The sequence below is a fragment of the Delphinus delphis genome, chromosome 3 (genome assembly GCF_949987515.2).
Source record: "Delphinus delphis chromosome 3, mDelDel1.2, whole genome shotgun sequence".
Classification (NCBI taxonomy): domain Eukaryota; kingdom Metazoa; phylum Chordata; class Mammalia; order Artiodactyla; family Delphinidae; genus Delphinus; species Delphinus delphis.
In genome coordinates, this window is record NC_082685.1 from 13,016,191 (window position 1) to 13,034,974 (window position 18,784).

The window sequence follows — 18,784 nt, forward strand, 5'->3', positions numbered from 1 at the left end:
GGCGGCGGCCGCCCGAGCGATTAGTCACTGCGTGGCGCACCCCACCCGCGGGCCGCTGAGCGGATTTTTCGGTGGGGGGGGGGTGTCAGCGAGTCGGGGGGCGCCTCCTTACCGCTCTCCTCCTGGGAATCTGTCCTGCCCCGCAAACGGGACCCGCGCAAGCCCCCGTCCCCTTTCCCACGGGGGCCCATTTCTCCCAGCCTCCCCACGCGGGAACTGCCTACTGAGGCCCCCGGGTGCCCCCAAAGAACCTCAGCTTGGTGCCGCTCGAGGGGGACAGCTGAGCCAGGGTAAGGTCCAGGGAGGCTGTGCCTTGCGGCTTTTTCTCCGTCTTCCCTCCAGCAAAGCCTGGGGCCGAGGCTTCGCGCGCTGGAGGACCAGAAGAGGCGGGATGAAGTGGGAGGGGGAGCGCTGGGCCAAAACCGGTGGGACCCGCGCGCCGATGGCGTGGGGCGGGAGGGAGGGCGACTTTTAGGCCCCTGGGGAGGAAGGGGGGCTGGAGATGGGAGCAGGCGGGGCTCAGGGACCGCTCAGTGGGGGGCGGGGCCAGAGTTCGGGTGGGGGCCGAGACAGAGGATGGGGGGAAGGAGCGGGCGAGGGCTGGGGGCCTCAGGGGACGCCGAAGGGGCACATGGCTGAGAGCAGGGTGCAGGGAAGTGGGCGAGGGTATGGAAACCCGACTGGGGGCTCCAGGTCCCAGATTCGGGGTAGGGAGCCTGGAGCTCGCGGGGTTGGAAAAGGAGGTCCCAGGTCGGTAAGGGTAGAGTGGGGGGTTTGGGGCCGCGGGAAAGGGCGCGTGCGGTGCGCGGCGGGGCGGAGGCCGGACGGGTGGAGCCCGCGGTGCCCGCGGGCTGGCGGGCGGCGGGGAGGCCGGTGCGGGGCCCGCCGCTCGCCCCCCCCCGGGGGCCGGGCCGGGGGCGGGGCCGGGCGGGGCCAGCGGCGCATTAGCGCCTTGTCAATTCGGTTGCTCAGACTTGCTCTGGCCTCCGCGCCCGCGCTCAGCGACGTGCGGGCTACTTGGCCCGCGCCCCGCCTGCGCCCCGAGTCCCTCGCCGCCGCCGCTGCAGCCGCCGCCCGCCGCGCGCCCCCGGCAGCGCCGGCCCCATGCCCGCCGGCCGCCCGGGCCCCGCCGCCCAATCCGCGCGGCGGCCGCCGCCGCTGCTGCCCCTACTGCTGCTCTGCGTCCTCGGGGCGCCGCAAGCGGGATCAGGAGCCGGTGAGTAGCCGGCGCCGTGCTCCCCTCTTCCCGCCTGGGCCGAGAGCGTGCGCCCCGGGGGCAGCCGCGGGGGGAGGGGGCGCGGGCGCCACCTGGACGGCCCGGGAACAAAGGAAGGCGCCCCCGGCGCGGCCCTCGGGGCATCCTCACCTGTGGGGCGCACGGCGCCGAAGTCCCCTGGCCCGAGGGTCCGGCTTCCGCTGCCGAGGCCTTTTTACCTGGGCTCTCCTCTGGAGGACGCCCGAGTCGGCCCAGGGGGGTCGAGGGGCCGCGCGGCCTGGGACCCTCTGCACTCCAGGACGCGGTGGGCGCACGCGATAGCGTCTGCTGACTCGGAGACGCGGGGACCGCGGGTCACCGCTCTTGGGCGGCGGCGCACGCGGTAGGCGCGCTGGGTGCCGGCCCTGAGCGGGGCCCCCCCGGGTGGAGGGATGAGCCCCGTGAGGAAGGCGGGGCGGGAGGGGGCCGCTCTGGCCGCCTGGCGCGCGGCCCGGGGTCCCCGGGGACGCGCCTCTCCGCGGGCCGGCGCCGCCGCCCTCCCCCTGCGGGACCCCGCGCGCGGGGGTCCATGGAGTCCTCTCCACTGGCGGCGCTCAGAACTGTTCCCGGCCACGCTGCGCCGGGCTAGGAGAATCTAGCGAGAGAAATCTTTGTGAGAGAGTGGGTGAAAGTGAGAGGGAGCGGGACCCAGCGAGTCCGGGCACCGCAGGCCCAGCCGTTGTGGGGGGGAGCAGCCACCGGGAGCCCACAGCCCCCGCAGGCCGAGACCCCCGCCCTGCTGGGAGCGCCTGGCCTCCGGTACTCTCCGGTCCCCCACCCAATGCACACCCCCGCCAGGACACGGTCTCCACATCCAGACCCACTCTGGGACACACCCAGAGACACACAAAGACTCACACTGGCTTGTGGCCCGTCACCCTCGCCCTCAGATGTGCACACACTGCATCCCAGATGCACATTCGCACACCATCGGGGCGCACACACACATTCCATCCCTGACACACACACATTCATGGTCACACTCTTTCCGAGGGAGAGGCAACACAGGGCACGCACGCAGGCACAACCTGCCCTGGATGTTCGCAGTCACTCCACACACCCCATCCAGGCACACAAGTCGACCCGGGTCGGCAAACACTGCACCCCAGGTGGGCCTACATTGCGCAGAGCGGTTTGCAGGCTCCCTGCGGTGCTCTTTCAGAAAGAGCAGGGTCCGGTGTCCTGGAGGTACTTGCTGAAAGCCTAACATGCCCAAGGCTCCTGGGCAGATGAGGGGCTGTCCCAGGCCCTTCTGGGCTTCCTGATAGCTCTGCCAGGCAGTGGGCAGCACCTGCGATGCCACCTTTAGTGGCAGGCTTTGTTTCCCAGCCAGCAGAGCAGCAGGCAAAGGTGGTGGTGGTGGAAGGATTGTTGTGCGTGTGTTTTTTCCTTTAAGGGGGAAGAAATTAAAGATTCTCACACCTCGGCAATATGTTTCTACTTACCGTGTGGTGTGTCTTAGCACCTGACCAGCAGGCGGGTGGGTCGTAAAGCGTCTGCAGGTACCAGCGGGACAGGAGATGGGGACCCCCATGGGGACCCCGGATGGAGGCCACCCTCCTGCCTTGCTTGCAGAGAATCTCACACTTTTCCCTTTTAAAACACATGGTGTTCCTTTTTAATAACAGCGGTGGCTCCAGATTGGGAAGGGGGAGAGAAAAGACTTTTAAAGGCCCCAGCTCTGCGGGAAAGGCGGGGAGGCAGGGAGCAGGGGAGGGGGGCTGTCCAAAAGCCTAGCCCAGGGATCTGCTTAAGGGAGCCTTCTAGGAAGCCCCCCAAACCAGGCCAAGGGCCCTCCCAACCTCAGTGGGCTGTCCCCAGCTGCTTTGCCTGGGCTGGAATGTGTGCATCCTGGTCCCAAATGCCTTGGCCCATTGTTTGGGGAGGCCTGGAGGGAGTGCACCAGCCAGCCAGGGACCCCAGAGCTGGGAGGGGCCCTAATTCCAACAGTTGCTAGGCACTGCAGTGTGCTGGGTCCTCTGGACATGGTGAGCTCATCTCATTCATCTCCCCAGCAGGTAGAACGTATTTCCCTCCCATTTTACGGAGGAGGAAACTGAGAACAGGGGATGGGAAGCCAATTGCCCAGGTGCCCCAGCCGAGATGGGCACCCACATCCCAGGAGGAGAAGGTCTCCCTGTGACCTTTCCTGCTGGAGCTTGGGGTGCGGGACTGGCCTGTCCAGGCCCGCCTGGCCTTGCCCTCTTGCCCTGTCCCCCGCCCAGCCCTGGGAGGGCAGCTGCAGCTGCTGGCAGGCAGGCCACACCAGCCCAGGCCAGGCTGGTGTGGCAGAGGGGCAGTGCCACAGCCAGCCAGGACCCCCCTGAGAGCCCCCTTCCTGGCCTGGCCGTGGGGGTGAGTGGGGGACAGGAGGGCTGTGACCCACCCCTGGCAGTTTGAGAATGGGCCTGGGGTCCGGGCAGGCCTGGCCGTGCCTCCCACCCTGCTGGGGGGGGCCCAGGCAGGAAGCGGTGGGTGGGCCGGGGCAGAGACGCTGGCACGCCCGAGTTCATGCTGAAGGAATTCCGAATTAGCGGGCGGCTGGCTGCCTGGGACCTCCGGGGCGGCCCCCTGGCCCCCCGCCCCCCAGCCGCCCCCGCCTCCTCGGCTCTGGCCGGCACAGCCGGCTCCTTCGCACGGACGCTGAGACCTCCGGCGAGCCCTGGGCCAAGCCCCAAACGCAACTGCGATCCCAGGCTCCAGCAAGACATGGCCCTCAAGCCAAGTTTGCCCCGGAAAATCGTCAGGGCTGGCCCCGGGAACTGTGTCCACCCCATCTCGCCCGTTTGGGGCAGTGAGAGCCAGCACAGGGCAGCCGCTGGCATTTAGGGGCCTCCCAGGGAAACCAGGATCACCCTGTCCTTGGCTGCCAGGGAAGCTGGGCTGCCCCTGCCTCTCTGCCCCCCTGCAGTCCTTTCTTACAGCTGCCCGGTGATCCTTTTAAAATATAAATCCCTCCCTTGCTCAGAACCCTGGAATAACTCCTCCCTGCAGGTCTGACCCCCTGCTAACCTCCCAGACCTCATTTCCTACCACCCCTGCCCCCCCAGTATCTTTGCACTTGCCGCTCCCACTGCCTAGACACTCTCTTTTGTATATTTTCATGGCTACTTCTTTCACTTTATTCACATCTCAGCTCAAATGCCACCTCCCCAGACAGGCCTCTTGGGCCATTTAGCTGCCACCCCTGATTCGTGCTTTATTTTCTCCCTTACTTGTTCTCCTAGACATTTATTTGTTCTTTTTCCTACTGCTCCCTTGGATTCAAGGCCCAAAAGGGCGTGAATTTTGGGTATCTTGGTCACCATTGTGCCCTCAGGTCCTGGCACACTGTAGGTGCTCCTTGAATGAATGAATGAACGAATGAGTGAATGAGTCCTCACTACTACTCTGGGTGGAGGGAGAGGCCCCTTCCCAAAGTCTCAGAGAAGTAAAAGAACTGGGTTAACCTCCAGAGTGACCTGGGGGCATTCGAACCCAGCTCAGCCTGGCTTAAATATCCCACAAGGTTGTCCTTAAGACAATATTTTCACTCTTCTCGAACAATCTCATGTGGCGGATACCATGATGCCTCCTTCCCAGGTGGGGAGACTGAGACTCAGAGGGGCATCAGGGGCTTGAACTGTGCATCCCCTCCCCCTCTTCTGTGCCTTGGTTTCCCCTCGGATAAAAACAGCTCTCTCTTAAGTTCTAATCTTTGGACTAGAAGGCTTCTCCAGTGGAAGGCAGGAGGAAAGGCATCAACCACGGCATCCCAGAGGCCCCTGTGCCCAGCACCCAATTCACACACAACCCAGTTTAGGAAGTCACTTCCCATCTGATCTTCCCAATGGCCCTGAGGACCGTGAGTTTTCTTGTTCCCATTTTGCAGATTAGGAAAACTGAATCGAGGGAAAGCATGATGATGGCAAGTCCCTTTGGATGGGGGTGGGGAGCCTAGAGCTTGCCACGGTCACTTTCAATTCCAGCGGCAGCACAGAGACTGACAAATATAGGTTTAAATAGTATGCCCTTCTTCTATTTGGTGACCTTAGGCAAAGGACTCGATCTCTCAGAGCCTTGGTTTTTTTTTCATCCATAAAATGAGCAGGATTCTAGTAAGGGTCAGGGCACCCCTTTTTAGAAGTGCCTTCCTCCCCCCAGAGACACATGTGTGAGGTTCTGGGGGTAGAAGAGAAAGAACACACAATCTGTTACTTCTAATTGTCAAAAATAAAATGAAAAAAAAAAAAAAAGCAGAGTGTGGTGGTTGTCAGAAGTATGTGCAAAGCAAGAGGTACTTGGATCTGAGTGAGGTTTGTAACCACTCAGAAAGCCCTGAGCAAGTCAGTGAGGAAGTGCTTTGGGAGGACCTGAGTTGTGGAATCAGACAGTCCTGAGGCTGAATCTTGGCTTTACCACCAACCTTGGGTTTGTCACTTGACCTAATAGAGCCTCAGTTTCCTTCTCTGTAAAATGGGGACAATCATATAAAGCTCCTTTGCAGGACTACCGTGAGTCTTGGAGGACCTAGGATGGTGGGGGATGCTCAGGGCAGCTCCATCCCAGGCCTGACAGGTGCTCCTCTCTGACCCCAGACACGGCTGTGATCAGTCCCCAGGACCCCACGCTCCTCATCGGCTCCTCCCTGCAGGCCACGTGCTCAGTGCACGGGGACCCACCAGGGGCCACCGCCGAGGGCCTCTACTGGACCCTCAACGGGCACCGCCTGCCCCCTGAGCTGTCCCGAATGCTCAACGCCTCCACTCTAGCCCTTGCCCTGGCCAACCTCAACGGATCCAGGCAGCAGTCGGGGGACAACCTCGTGTGCCATGCCCGTGACGGCAGCATCCTTGCCGGCTCCTGCCTCTATGTTGGCCGTAAGTGGGCCCCCAGGACAGCTAGGGGTAGCTCTTGGGGGCAACATCTCCCTCTGGAGAGGGGCATGAATCATGGGTCCTCTGGTCTGGGGCTGAACAATGGGTATACTGGCATAAGTTGAGAGGTACAGGCCACTAGGGTGGGAATGAGAACCTGGAGACCACCCCCCCACAAGACCATCCTCAAGAGAGCCATGCAGGTGGTCCTGCCAACATCTGCTCTGTCCATCCTCCTTCCGCCCCAAGGTGGGGGCCCCAGCTGGCAGCCAGCAACTCCCCCTTCCACCTGTCCACGGCGCATCCAGACCCTCAGCCCCTGCACCCCCCTTCCCCAGTTCCCCCAGAGAAACCCTTCAACATCAGCTGTTGGTCCAAGAACATGAAGGACCTGACATGCCGCTGGACGCCGGGGGCCCACGGGGAAACCTTCCTCCACACCAACTACTCCCTCAAGTACAAGCTGAGGTTGGTGGTGGCCCTCGGGTGACATGTGTTCCAACCTGGCTGTGTGGCCTTGGCCAAGCCTTCCCTCTCGGAGCTCTGGTGTCCTCTCTGCACTCCGGGGCTGCTGGGGGGAGGTTTGGGGGCCCAAAGGGACCCTCACATGTCCTCCTCCCCTCCTGCCCCTGCAGGTGGTATGGGCAGGACAACACATGTGAGGAATACCACACAGTGGGACCTCACTCTTGCCACATCCCCAAGGACCTGGCTCTCTTCACACCCTATGAGATCTGGGTGGAGGCCACCAACCGGCTGGGCTCGGCCCGCTCTGATGTGCTGACACTGGACATCCTGGATGTGGGTGAGCCCTACCCCCCCGCAAGGCCAGCCTGGCCCACCTGGGATCCACCCCCTCCCCCTCGGCCCCCACCAGCCCAGCCACACTGCAGCTCAGCTGAGGTCTGCGCTGCTGGTTGGGTTGGGGAGAAGCTAGGCATCCACCCGCCCGTCCCCAGCCCCCTGAAGCAGCCAGGATACCCCTACTCTGTGGAGAACACCTGGCCTGGCTGCCTCCCCCTCGACAGCCCAGGTGTGCTGAGGGGGGCCCCCCGGGGAGCTGGGAGGGGGGCGCCCAGGTCTGGAGGCGCCCCAGGAAGCAGCAGCCTGTAGCTGGGGGGGGCGTGCAGGCGGGAGGCAGGAAATGGATGATCTGCGAGCAGAATTGGGCCTAATCTAATTAGGGTGTTTCTCAGCCCCAAGCAGGCCTGTGCCTTAACCCTTTCGGCCCCTCACCAAGGCCTCAGGGGAAGAGGTCAGCCCTCCCTGCTGCCCAAAGGGCTCCCAGAAGTTTCCTCAGAAGTGTTGCAGTGACTCCGTCCTCCTGCTTCCCACTTTGCTTCCTTAAGTCCTGAAGCTGCAGTGGGCATGTTCTAAGCCTCAGTTGTCCCTTTGCACCGAGCAAAGCCGTCACGTTGAGGACCTTTGTGAAGTTGGAAAGAGCAGGAGGTGGGCAGTGGGGGGCTCGGGGGAGCTTCCCAGGAGTCTGGCAGCCCGAGGGCTCCCTGGTCTCCTGGGCATAATAATAATAATATCATCATGCAGGCAGTGTCTGCTTTTTACATAGTTCCCTGAAGATAGGATTATGTTTCTCCTGTCACAGATAATAATGGTGATAACAGCTAACATTAATTGAGTGCTTCTAGGTGCTGAGTGTTTCCTGAATATTATCTAATGTAATCCACCCGTCCTGAAGGGGGGAGAGGGGAGAACGGAGGCAGGTGCCATCTAAGCCACGTTCCCTGGTGTTTGGACCCAGACAGGGACCAGCCAGGTCCAAAGAGAGCCCGGTGCCTAAGCCCTGCCCCGCCCCCCTAGTGACCACCGACCCCCCGCCAGAAGTGCACGTGAGCCGCGTAGGGGGCCTGGAGGACCAGCTGAGCGTGCGCTGGGTTTCACCGCCTGCCCTCAAGGACTTCCTCTTCCAAGCCAAGTACCAGATCCGCTACCGAGTGGAGGACAGCGTGGATTGGAAGGTGCCCGCACCCACCCCCCAGTTCCGCTCCTCCCTCCTCCTCCTCTCGCCCCTCCCCACCCCAAGCTGCCCCTGCCTCTGACCCTGCCCTTGCCGCCCAGGTGGTGGACGACCTCTGACCCTGCCCTTTCTGCCCAGGTGGTGGACGACGTGAGCAACCAGACCTCCTGCCGCCTGGCGGGCCTTAAGCCAGGCACCGTCTACTTCGTGCAAGTGCGCTGCAACCCCTTTGGCATCTATGGCTCCAAGAAGGCAGGGATCTGGAGCGAATGGAGCCACCCCACGGCTGCCTCCACCCCCCGAAGTGGTGAGCACCCCAACAGGGCTGGGTGGTCCTGGGACCAGCCCCAAACCAGTCTGGGCCTCTGTTTCCTTGTTTCCTTCAAGAGAGCAGAGGTCTCAAACTCTTGGCCCCGGGGGCCAATTGTGGCCCTTGGATCTATTTTCTTGGCCTGTCATTTGGAAAAAAAAAAGTTTGACCTACTGGCAGACTTTTAAAAACAATAAGTTTGAACACAAATATCCTAGATTCCCTAGAAAAATTGTCTAGAAAATGTAATAGGACACAGCCAGAGTTACTCCACAGCCCCCATCAGCAGAGGCTGCCCCTTAAGTCAGGGCCCTTACTCTTTCAGCTGCGCCATTCGCACCTGGCCTGTTTCACCCACATGTACCCCTTCCCCAGCCCCTAAGGGCAAGTAAGTTTGAGACCCCTGCTTCTAAGACGATGGGCTGCCAACTCTCCCTATGACCGGCTTTGATTTCCCCTTCTGTTAAAGGTAGCGGGATGGGATGATCAGGGGCTGGGTCTGATTCCCTTTGCGGTCGGTGGGGGGGTGCGTATCTAAGCCCATGGACCTCCCTTCTCTCCTTTGTGAAATGGTATGAAATCTTATTTGGTACGTCTGGCCTCAGCTTCCCTATCTGGAAAGTGGGGATGATAATCATGCCTGCCTCAGGCTACTGTGAGGGTTAGATGAGAGATAACCCATGGAAAGTGCTCTCATGGTGGGTGCCACCCAAGCGTTTGCAAGTGATAGTTACTGAGACTCCCATCCCCTGCTCCCCCAGTGGTTTCACCTAAGGGAGAGCCCCTTTGCTGAGATGAGGACACCAAGGCCCCAAGGTCACACAGGGATCTGAACTCAGTTCCCTTGAAGTCCTGGCTCATGCTCCTGGGGTGATGGGGAAACCAAGGCCCAGAGAGGATCCCAGAGTCAGGGAGTGGCAGAGCAGGGCTCCAGCCAGTTCCCCAGACCCCATCCCGGGCCCCTCCAGGTTCGGCGGTGGGCGGGAACTAGCACAGCTGGGAGGGGCCTGAGCCTTGGCCCCTGCTCGTGCCCAGCACCTGTGATTCTTGCACGTGAGCCAGCAGGCGGCTGTGTCCGCTGGGGAGGCTGGGGAGGCCAGGGGAAGCCGGCAGGGGCGGTGGGGGCCGGGGCTGTGCCAGGGCCTGTCAGCGGGTCCCCAGCGTTATTTATGACGTGAGGCCGATGTCCTTATCCGCCAGCCTGCTCAGGGCTGGCTGCGGCCAGCGACTGGACCGACAGGCCGGCCTCCCACCTGGCCCTCCTGGCCCACTCCCCATCCAACAGGCTGTACTCTCAGGCCTGTCCTGGGGGCTTGCCCCTCCCCCTCAGAGCCACCTCGAATTCTCTGTCTCCCTTCATCTCTCTGTCACTCACTCTCTTTCCCTGTTTCTATCTTTCTGCCTTTCTTGGTTTCTGCGTCCCTACACCCCCAGTGTCTCTGTCCCTCCCTGCTCTGGCTCTCCATCTCTCGAACCTCTGCATCTCCTTGGCTGTCTCTCATTGCTTTCTCTCTCCCTCTATCTGTCTCTCCTTGCCTCCATCGCTCAGTCTCTGTCTCTCTCTCTCCAGCTCTTTCTCATCAGCGTCTCTCTCTTCCTTCCTCTGCCCCCTGCTCTGTCTGCTTCTCATCCCTTTGGCCCTGGCCTCTCTCTCCTCCCCCCGCCCCCTTCCACTCACACCTGGCTCAGGCCACGGGAATCGGGTTCCTAGAGGGGATGTGGAGGAGGAGCCCCTTCCTTCCCCTGCCCCCTATCTCCTTGGGGGCGCAGCTGGGCTGCAGTGCAGGGCTGGGCCGTGGGGAGGATCGGGTCCCGTAGAAACAGGGTGGGAGGTGCCCTAAGGGAACATCCCTCTCCTGCCCGCGCGCGCCCTCTGCCGGGCGCGCCCTGACGCTGCCTCTCCGCCCCCATTAGAGCGCCCGGGCCCGGGCGGCGGGGCGTGCGAGCCGCGGGGCGGCGAGCCGAGCTCGGGGCCGGTGCGGCGCGAGCTCAAGCAGTTTCTGGGCTGGCTCAAGAAGCACGCGTACTGCTCGAACCTCAGCTTCCGCCTCTATGACCAGTGGCGAGCCTGGATGCAGAAGTCACATAAGACCCGCAACCAGGTAGGAAGGAGGGACGCCCGGGCGAGAGGTGGAGGGGTGGGGCCAGGGGGGTAAACGGGCTGGGGAGGTACGTCCTCAGCCCTCAGACACTGCCTCCTTCCTTCCAAGCACAGGACGAGGGGATCCTGTCCTCGGGCAGACGGGGCGCGGCGAGAGGTAAGGGGGGCCCAGGTGGGTGGGCAGGCAGGGAGACAAGGGCCCCTCCTGGTGGCCGTAGGCCACGGGACCTCCACCCTCAGCCCTAGTTACTGAGGTGCAATCCCTTCCTCCATCTCTCTTATCAGCATTTACGTTAACACCTACTGTGTGCCTGCCCCTGTAGCCCTTAGTCTAGTAAGAGCATCCAGACCCCTTTAAAATGTCCAGAGGGGAATGTCATCCTCAGGGATGAATGCACATAGCCACCCGGTAGCATTATATGAGCGCCTACTGCATACCGGCCCCGTGCCAAGCACACTACCTGCAGGACACCCCATGGGATAGATATTACTTTCCAGAGGGGAAAACCGGTGCCTAGAGAGGGGCAATAGCCTACCCAAGGTCACCCAGCTGAAAGTGGTGGGACCAGGACCTGAAATGGGGCCTCCTCATTTGCTCTGTGCTCCTGGCCCCTCCCAGGCTCCTTGCTAAGCCTGGCTTCCCCTCTGCCTGCAGGTCCTGCCAGATAAGCTCTAGAGGCTGGGGCTGCCCTCCCTGCTGCATGGAGACCCAGGGGCCACCCCCAGATTGGGGGCCACCTCTGTACCCTCACCTCAGGGTGCCCCAGCCCTCTCGGCAGCAGCTGGGGTGAGCACTCTGAGCTCCGAGGGCCACAACAGCTCTGGCCTCCACGTGAGGTGCACCCCAGTGCGGGGAATGTGTGTGAGGGGGGCTGAGCTTCCCAGAACGCCTGCCAGGGCTGGGGGTGAAAAAGGGTCATTACTCCCCCCTACCCAGGACCACTCCAAAGAGTCTTTTTAAATAAACAAACTATTTAGGTGCCCTGACTGTGAAGGTGAGTTTGGGGCTAGAGTGGCCTAGGGTGGGGGCTGACGAGGAATCCTGATGACCCTTTGGGATGGGAATCTTGACCTCCCAGAATTTCTGACTCTCTCCATGATCTGAAATATCTGGTTCCAAACTCCTTGGAGAGTGTGATTCAAAACACCAGAGTTTTTACACTCATGGAGTGGGGGAATCTTGCACCTGCCATCCCTGGCTTTGTGGGATCCCACCGCAGCACAGAGAGACAGTGGAGCAGCTGCAGACGAAAGGTTCTTTAGGTTCTTTATTATGAGAGGTGAGGCGAACTTGAAGAGGGTCAGTGGTCCGGTGGGGCATGACCCCAGCCAGCTGGCAGTCAGGGCAGAGCGCTGTACACCCCATTTCCCATCTCCTCTGGCTTGTCCCTGGGGAGCCACCATCACTCGGCAGATTCTGCATCAAACCTGAGATCCTGGAGAACCTCACTGATCGCTTCCATGGTTTTAATTACCCTACAAGAGTGGACGGGAACTATAAATAAAACCCAGATGGGGCGAATTAGCCGCCGCTGCGCAGCTCCGAAGGGGCTGTAGCCAGCCCCGGGCCCTCTTGCCTGCCGCCAAACCTCCAGGCAGCGCTAGCAGCCAGAAGGACCATTTAGGTGCCTGGGAGGATGGGTGGTCCCACGGGTCCCGAGTGGCAAGAGAAAAGGCCATCTTGGGTGGGTGTGTGCCATCAGGAAGGTGTGCAGGGTGACTGTGGCACATGTCTAGTGGGTGTGCACACGTGTGCGCTTGGGGGGCCAAAGGAAGGAACGTGCAGGCGTGTGCCTGGTGGGGCCTGGGCGACCATGTCCAAGCTCGGAGTTGAGCCATGTGAGCAGGATTGGTGTGTATGAGGTGCGCAGCTGTGTCCTGGGAATGCACAGCGAGTCTGGTGTGAAACTGCATAGCGTGTGTGCTGAGGGAATGTGTGTAGTACATCTAGGAGTCACCAAGTGAGTACTCTGGCGTGCACACCCTAAGGGTCGTGTGCAGATCTGCCCTTGCCAGCCCTGGGGCGCACCTGGCTGGGGGTGGGTGCCCAAGGGTGCATGTGCAAATCTAGCATGGTCAGCCCACTGGGAGGCGGTGCTCACTTCATCTTCAGCTGGTGCATCTGCAGGTTGTCCTGCCCAGTCAGCTCTGGCGTCCCCATCAGCTGCAGCAGGGCCACCTAGTTGGGGAATAGGCAGCAAGGAGGATGTCACAACTGGCAGAGGCCACCCCCTGCCCTCCCACATAGTAGGGAGGAAGAGACACTGAAGCACCGGGAAAGGCAGCGCAAGGGTGGGGCCACAGCAGGCGCGAGTCTCAAGGGGCGGTACTTCGCGCAGAAGGAATCTAGGATTACGTTTAGGGGGGCTCCTGAGGAGAGGGGCCGAGTGGGCGGGCCCTAGAATCAGTGCAGAGCGCAACATGGGCATGACCTCATGTAGGCGGGGAAGGGGAACAGTGGTGCAATCTCAGGCAGGGATAGGTGGGCGGGGGCGGGGGTGGGGTGGGGTGGCTGGGTTGTGAGGGTTGTGAAGTAGGCGGAATCTCAGGGACCAGCCGGGGAGTTACAATCCCTAGACTGGGATTGGGTCTCTAAAGCAGCGTGGCCTGGGAATCCCAGCGTAGAGTGTGATGTGGGCGTGGCTTCACGTGGAGTTGGCCTGGGAATGGTAGTGTATCTTGGTCAGGATTGGCTGTAGAGGCAGAGTAGGCTGGGCCTTGGATCCCTAGCGGGAGGAACAGAACCTAGGCTGGGATCGAGGGTGTACCCGGAAGGGCACCTGGCCTGGAAATCCAAGGCCCCCAATCAGCAGGGAGTTGAGTACCTGTCCTGGGGCATTGGGACAAGCCGGGGGGGGGGGGGGTAGGAGCATTGTAGGGTCGGGGTCTGGGATAGAGTGGGCGTGTCCTGGGACTAAATATCTGGATGAAAAGTGGGGGCGGACTAGGGGGCTAACCCTGAGACTCTCCAGTGAACTTAGTGGATGACTGAGGTGGGGCAGGAAGAGGGGGTGCTGGGGCGCCAGGGGCGGGGTTCGAGGGAACGGAATCTGGTCCCTCCCCCAAGGGGTGCACAGTGGGCCATGGCCCGAGAGACAAGCCGAGGAGTAGGGGGGGATACATGGAGGGGGCGGGACCTAACCGTGGCCAGGCGCGTCTCCTCCAGCTGCTGCAGCCTGCGCACGTGGCTCGCGAGCAGCGGCTGCGCTCGGGGTCCGGCTAGCTCGGCCTCCACCGCCAGCACCTCCCGCGAGGCGGCGGCGAAGGCCTGGGTCACCTCGTGTACTGTGCTCCGGTAGCGCGGAAAGTCGTAGGGCGGGCCGCTGCTCAGGTACTGTCGGTGGCCTCTGCGGCAGGCGGGGATCCTGAGGCTACGGCCCCGGCTCTCAGGCCCTGCACCCGCATCGACCACCTGAAAGCCCTCCAAGTGTCCCCTAAACCCCAGAGTGTGGAGGACGTTCTGACTCCCGCAGGGTAACCCGAAACGAGCCCACTCCCGCGCACGCGGAAGGGAGCGATCTGGTCTCCCCGCAAATCCCGCCCCACCTCTGACACCGCGGCCCCGTGGGGACCCAGTTCCTCCCCCGAGGCACGCTCATCCCCGGAGCGGGCTGTGGGCTGACCCCTCCCCTCCCCTATGCCCTCACTTACTCCTCCAGCCGGCGAAAGGCCTGCGCGCGCTCAGCCTGCAACTGGTGGATGCGCTGCACCAGCGCCCGTATCGCGGCATCTTTCTACGGGGCGAGGGGCACGGCTAGGGTATGAAGCCGGCGCCCCCGCGCCTGCACCGCCCGCCCCGCGCCTGTTCCCGCTCGGGCTGGAGCTCACCCAGGGCCACACCAGCTGCTCGCGCTCCGGGGCTCCAGTGGCTCCTGCATCACCGGGCACCGCGGGGACAGCGGACTCTGCCGCGGCCTCAGTGATGATCATGACTGCGCAGCTCTGGTCCCACCCGGGAGCAGGTTGCTCCGCTGCGCCTGGCGCCCCCTGCAGGCCCGGAGGCCTCTGGAGCCAGCTTGTGGCGACCAGCTAACCTGGAGACCCCGGGGGAAGAATGGGGAGCGAAGACTGGGGGCTTCTCAGGCCTGACACCCTCCACCCACCTCCACCCCTGTGCTTGTTCCCGACTGGCGCCTGCCTTAACGTTTTCGACCTTAAATGTACGGTTCTGTATACAGCAAGGCTGTCCTTCGGCTTGTTTCTATGCAGCTATGTCAAAACCCGACTTCAGGGCTTCCCTGGTGGCGCAGTGGTTGGGAGTCCGCCTGCCGATGCAGGGAACACGGGTTCGTGCCCCGGTCCGGGAAGATCCCACATGCCGCAGAGCGGCTGGGCCCGTGAGCCATGGCCGCCGAGCCTGCGCGTCCGGAGCCTGTGCTCCACAACAGGAGAGGCCACAACACTGAGAGGCCCGCGTGGAGAAAAAAAAAACAAAAACAAAACCCGACTTCACTTCCTCACATCCCATCCCCACTAATATAAAGAAAATTGAATCCAAGAAGTGATAGCCATCATCTAATGCCACAAGGTTGTGACAAGAGTGGGATTTGAACGCAGGTTCTGACACTGGAGAATTCCAAGTCACTGGCACCCACAGGTTCTGTGTGAACTGCTTTGAAGAGGGGGGCCTGTGCAAAAGGCCCTAAGGTGGGAGTCAGTGCAGGGCTGAGGTCAGGGGTGGGGGGTGGGAGGGTTCCTATTAAGTACAGAGCAGACCTGGGAGCTGGACATACACTGCCTAGTTTGAGCTTCAGGAAGCCTCCTCCTCCAGGAGTGGACAGAGGGTAGACCAGAAAGATGGTGGTGGCCTGGCCTTAGGGAGGAGGGGGCAACTGACAAAAATGAAACTCAACTGAGGCCTGAAGTGAGAGCCTTTAGCTGGTACTCCAGGTCTCAGCTGTTCTCAAGCATCACTGTCTAGGCCTGGGTTGTCACCTACAGGAAGCCCCCATCACCCCAAGACAAATAAAAGCATGGCGTTGTCAGGGCACTACAAGCCCTCACCTGACAGACATCAGTCTTGGGTGGGACTCAGGAGCTCCTAAAGGTCAGTCAAAATTGAGAACAGGTATTTTACGCTAGGTGGGGTGTTCCTTCCTACCCCGCCATCCACCTACACCCAAACACCTCCAGGCCCCAGATGTGAGGGTTGTTAATGTGCCTGACCAGGTCCCACCAGTCCCTAGGCTGAGGTTTTTATTCCCATATTACAGATGACAAAATCCAGATGGTTGGGCTCACTAGGCTATGTGGCAGAGAGCCAGGAGTGAGACTTGCCTGTGCTGTGGTTATGACAACTTTAGACATGAAGGGCCGAGACCATGGTCAACTTTACAGGTAAGACAACTGTAACCCAGGACAAAGGACCCCCAAGAGCTATGAAGAACTGAGTGACAGGAAGTCCCTAAGGGAGATGCCCGCACCTCAGCGACCTCCCCACTGGACAGACCAACCACATGGACAACCAGTTACTGCTCCAGTCAACGAAAGGGAAACTTTACTGAGGCCCCAGGGTCATGGGGCTTAGGCAGGAGGCCACCCTGTGGGCAAAGAAGCAGCCGGTGGAGGGGCCTTATTTGACCTTCTTCTTGGGGCGCAGGTTGTTGGTGTGGCCGCACTTCTTCTTGCGGCAGTTGACAGCACGGGGGTGCAGGCGAGCGTAACACCTGTGCAAGGACACGAGCGAGTGGTGAGGGCACATCCCGACCCCCAGCAGGGCCAGCCCACACCCCCAACCTGAAGAGTACATACTTGCGGCAGATCATCTTGTCGCAGTTGTATTTCTGAGCGAGCTGGCGAAGGGAAGGCTCGATGATGCCACCTCGCAGACGAAGCACCAGGTGCAGGGTGGACTCTATAGGAAACGAAGGGCAGAGAGAGACAGTGACTGAGCCTAGGCTCACCACGTCAGTCCCACAGGTGCAGGGCAGCCTCCAGTGCCCTGCAGACCAGAGCTTCTCACGTGTTGACAGGGACACATCAGAATCCGTTGCGTGTTCTATGTGTAGATGGACACACCAGCCCAGCCCAGCCCACAGAACCTCCACCTTGTCATTTCCCACCAGTCCTCGGGGAGTCTGAGACTAATATATATATACATCAACAGTGGTGTCCATCTGGGTTTCCCCAAGGGCAAGGCAATTCTAAGTGGTGCAAGGACCTTTTATTTTCCTAGGTAAGATATTTAAATCTTTTGCTGCAAAAAGTGGTGCCGATTTTCTTTACAGTAATCACATTGAGAAACACAAACACAAGAATTAAAGAAAAAAAGTGAATAAGAACATGAGAAACCATCGCCATTTGGAAATCCTGGTGGAGATCTTGAGATGCTTTCCAGCGATGGAAACAGTACCTTACAAAGCAATACTCCCTAGCCCTATCTGATCCTCACCTTAAGAACAATCCTCCTCTACAGCCCCCTCCCGGTGCTGAAGAGGCTGTCAGCTACCCATCCTGGGTCCTAGGCCCCACTGAGGTCCTGTCTAGCCACCCCACCCTCGTACCTTTCTGGATATTATAGTCTGACAGAGTGCGGCCATCCTCCAGCTGTTTGCCCGCGAAAATCAGACGCTGCTGGTCAGGTGGAATGCCTAAGAAGAGAGCACTTCAGTTACTAAAGCTCTGGCAAGAATACTACCAGCAGATCTCCCCTCCCTCCACAGGGCTGTGCCAGGATCACCCCCAAACTGTCAAAAGGGAAAATGAGGTAGAGAGGACAAGCTGCCTTCCCAAGATCACACAGGGGAAGCACTGGCATGGCTGAGATCTGTCCAAGCACCCATTCCACAAGGGACAGCAGATCCCCAGGGCTGAAGGGCCCCCATTTTGCGGAGCACCCAGCCCCAACCCAACTCACCCTCCTTGTCTTGGATTTTAGCTTTGACATTCTCAATGGTGTCACTGGGCTCGACCTCTAGAGTGATGGTCTTGCCCGTCAAGGTCTTCACAAAGATCTGCATCTCTGCGTCTGCTGGGGAGACAGGGGGGAGAATGGCCGGATGGAGTAGTGAGCACTGAAGGTCTGAGCAGCCCGAGCTCACAGGCTGGCCAGCCTTAGTTCCTGACAGCCCTGTGCCGGCATCGACTTCAAATGCAGGCCCGCCCCAGTGCCTGTTTCCTTCCACCCTCCAAGCCGGCAGCTTCGTCTTTAAAGATGGAACGAAAAGTTCAGGTCTACGGCACCACCTTGCCAAGAACGGTCTGGAGGTCCCATCCTTCCTCTCCTCCGCCAGCCCCCAGTCTGCCTGCAGCCGGGGTGGGAATCCCATCTTAGTAGCATCCCCCCAACACACAAGCTTTCCTCCCTACAGTCCCTTCTCCTTATTCCAAGCTCAGACACCCAAAACTTTGGCTTCCTTCTGGGTTACGCCCTAATCCTCAGACCACATTTCCTGCCTTTGATCCAATCCATAAGTACCAACTGCCAACCACGTGCCTGATACTTGTTTACACAGGTATTTCCGTTTTTTCACTTTCCAAGTCTAGAAAACGGCTGCTACTACCAGACTCTACTTACAGATTTAGAAAAGGAGACAGAGACCCAGCTCAAAGGCTTAATATTTTTAAATGGACTGGCAGAGTGTCTGCCACGAGACAAAGTTACAGTTAATACTCCTCCCCATTAAATCGGATATGCCCCGAAGGACACATCCTCGCCCCAAAGCCTCGTCAGATAGCTGGGGCCGGCGGAGCGGGCACGCTCCTCTTCCAAAGGCCGGCTTCCCTCCCATGGCCCAGTTCGGGCTCGGAACCCGGCCCAGTGCGCCTTGCTAAGCCGCCCCACAGGGCCTAGCTCGCCTAGACGGATTCCAGGCCGCTCCCACCGCTGCCTGGGTCCCCGCAGGCTACCGCGCAACCCTACCCAGGCCATCACCGACCTGCTCCGTCGTCTCGTTGACGAGAAAGAGAGCGGTTGAACCGGAAACCGCCGATTCGCCGCCGAGGGCGCCTGCGCACCGAGCACGCTGCGCGTCTGCGTCACAATCCGCGCCGCGCCGCGCCCCGCCCTCGGCCCCGCCCCGCCCCTATGCTGGGTGCGGGCGCACGAAGCCGCGGTGCCTGTGAGCGGCCGATGTCCACCTGCCTCGGGGTGCGAGCTCCGCCCGTCGGGTCACGTAGGAAATGCCGCACCTTTCCTGGTGTTTCTGCTCGCTGTTTCCAGGCCGCCTGAAGACTGCCCGCACGTAGCGGGTGCTCCGGAAATATTTCAACAGAGTAGGGGAAACTGTTTTGTGCTAAAGTGGAGGCATTAAGCAGAGGGTCTGCAGGTCCAAGACGCAAGGGTCGA

At 60.8% G+C, this 18,784-nt stretch overlaps 3 protein-coding genes across 11 annotated transcripts; 1 reads left to right on the forward strand and 2 right to left on the reverse strand.

The window, feature by feature from the left end:
- Positions 1-1,100: 1,100 nt before the first annotated feature.
- CRLF1 (cytokine receptor like factor 1) lies at positions 1,101-11,470 on the forward strand. Of its 2 annotated transcripts, none has more exons than XM_060006664.1 (9): positions 1,101-1,216; positions 5,833-6,114; positions 6,450-6,579; positions 6,747-6,916; positions 7,930-8,087; positions 8,225-8,393; positions 10,311-10,498; positions 10,607-10,654; positions 11,153-11,470. In XM_060006664.1, the coding sequence occupies exons 1-9, from the start codon at positions 1,105-1,107 to the stop codon at positions 11,171-11,173; spliced, it is 1,278 nt and encodes a 425-aa protein (XP_059862647.1). In that variant the 5' UTR covers positions 1,101-1,104; the 3' UTR covers positions 11,174-11,470. The 2 variants fall into 2 exon arrangements, with proteins under 2 accessions (XP_059862647.1, XP_059862648.1); XM_060006665.1 differs by having other exon boundaries at positions 10,612-10,654.
- A 275-nt stretch (positions 11,471-11,745) lies between these two features.
- On the reverse strand, positions 11,746-14,468 carry REX1BD (required for excision 1-B domain containing). Of its 6 annotated transcripts, none has more exons than XR_009518900.1 (5): positions 14,326-14,468; positions 14,149-14,231; positions 13,640-13,931; positions 12,527-12,676; positions 11,746-11,973 (listed from the first exon to the last, which is right to left on the reverse strand). XR_009518900.1 is itself a non-coding variant. In XM_060008025.1 (5 exons), exons 1-5 carry the CDS (start codon positions 14,425-14,427, stop codon positions 11,901-11,903), a joined length of 540 nt encoding a protein of 179 aa, XP_059864008.1. In that variant the 5' UTR covers positions 14,428-14,468; the 3' UTR covers positions 11,746-11,900. The 6 variants fall into 6 exon arrangements, 5 of the variants coding, with proteins under 5 accessions (XP_059864008.1, XP_059864006.1, XP_059864009.1 ...); XM_060008025.1 differs by having other exon boundaries at positions 12,600-12,676; positions 13,640-13,844; XM_060008023.1 differs by having other exon boundaries at positions 12,600-12,676; positions 13,640-13,868.
- A 1,509-nt stretch (positions 14,469-15,977) lies between these two features.
- UBA52 (ubiquitin A-52 residue ribosomal protein fusion product 1) lies at positions 15,978-18,514 on the reverse strand. Of its 3 annotated transcripts, none has more exons than XM_060008028.1 (5): positions 18,375-18,514; positions 17,354-17,467; positions 17,001-17,087; positions 16,249-16,351; positions 15,978-16,163 (listed from the first exon to the last, which is right to left on the reverse strand). In XM_060008028.1, exons 2-5 carry the CDS (start codon positions 17,454-17,456, stop codon positions 16,070-16,072), a joined length of 387 nt encoding a protein of 128 aa, XP_059864011.1. In that variant the 5' UTR covers positions 17,457-17,467; positions 18,375-18,514; the 3' UTR covers positions 15,978-16,069. The 3 variants fall into 3 exon arrangements, with proteins under 3 accessions (XP_059864011.1, XP_059864012.1, XP_059864013.1); XM_060008029.1 differs by having other exon boundaries at positions 17,354-17,464; positions 18,375-18,441; XM_060008030.1 differs by having other exon boundaries at positions 18,359-18,379.
- Between the last annotated feature and the right edge of the window lie 270 nt (positions 18,515-18,784).

Coding starts and splice junctions, on each gene's coding strand:
- CRLF1 (XM_060006664.1), top strand. CDS start 1,105: ATGCCCGCCGGCCGCCCGGGCCCCGCCGCCCAATCCGCGCGGCGGCCG. Junction 6,580..6,746: donor TCCCTCAAGTACAAGCTGAG/GTTGGTGGTGGC, acceptor CTGCCCCTGCAG/GTGGTATGGGCAGGACAACA. Junction 10,655..11,152: donor CAGACGGGGCGCGGCGAGAG/GTAAGGGGGGCC, acceptor CTCTGCCTGCAG/GTCCTGCCAGATAAGCTCTA.
- REX1BD (XM_060008021.1), bottom strand. CDS start 14,427: ATGATCATCACTGAGGCCGCGGCAGAGTCCGCTGTCCCCGCGGTGCCC. Junction 14,232..14,325: donor AGCAGCTGGTGTGGCCCTGG/GTGAGCTCCAGC, acceptor CTCGCCCCGTAG/AAAGATGCCGCGATACGGGC. Junction 13,932..14,148: donor GCCTTTCGCCGGCTGGAGGA/GTAAGTGAGGGC, acceptor TCTGGGGTTTAG/GGGACACTTGGAGGGCTTTC.
- UBA52 (XM_060008028.1), bottom strand. CDS start 17,456: ATGCAGATCTTTGTGAAGACCTTGACGGGCAAGACCATCACTCTAGAG. Junction 17,088..17,353: donor TAAAATCCAAGACAAGGAGG/GTGAGTTGGGTT, acceptor CTCTCTTCTTAG/GCATTCCACCTGACCAGCAG. Junction 16,164..16,248: donor GACAAGATGATCTGCCGCAA/GTATGTACTCTT, acceptor GTCCTTGCACAG/GTGTTACGCTCGCCTGCACC.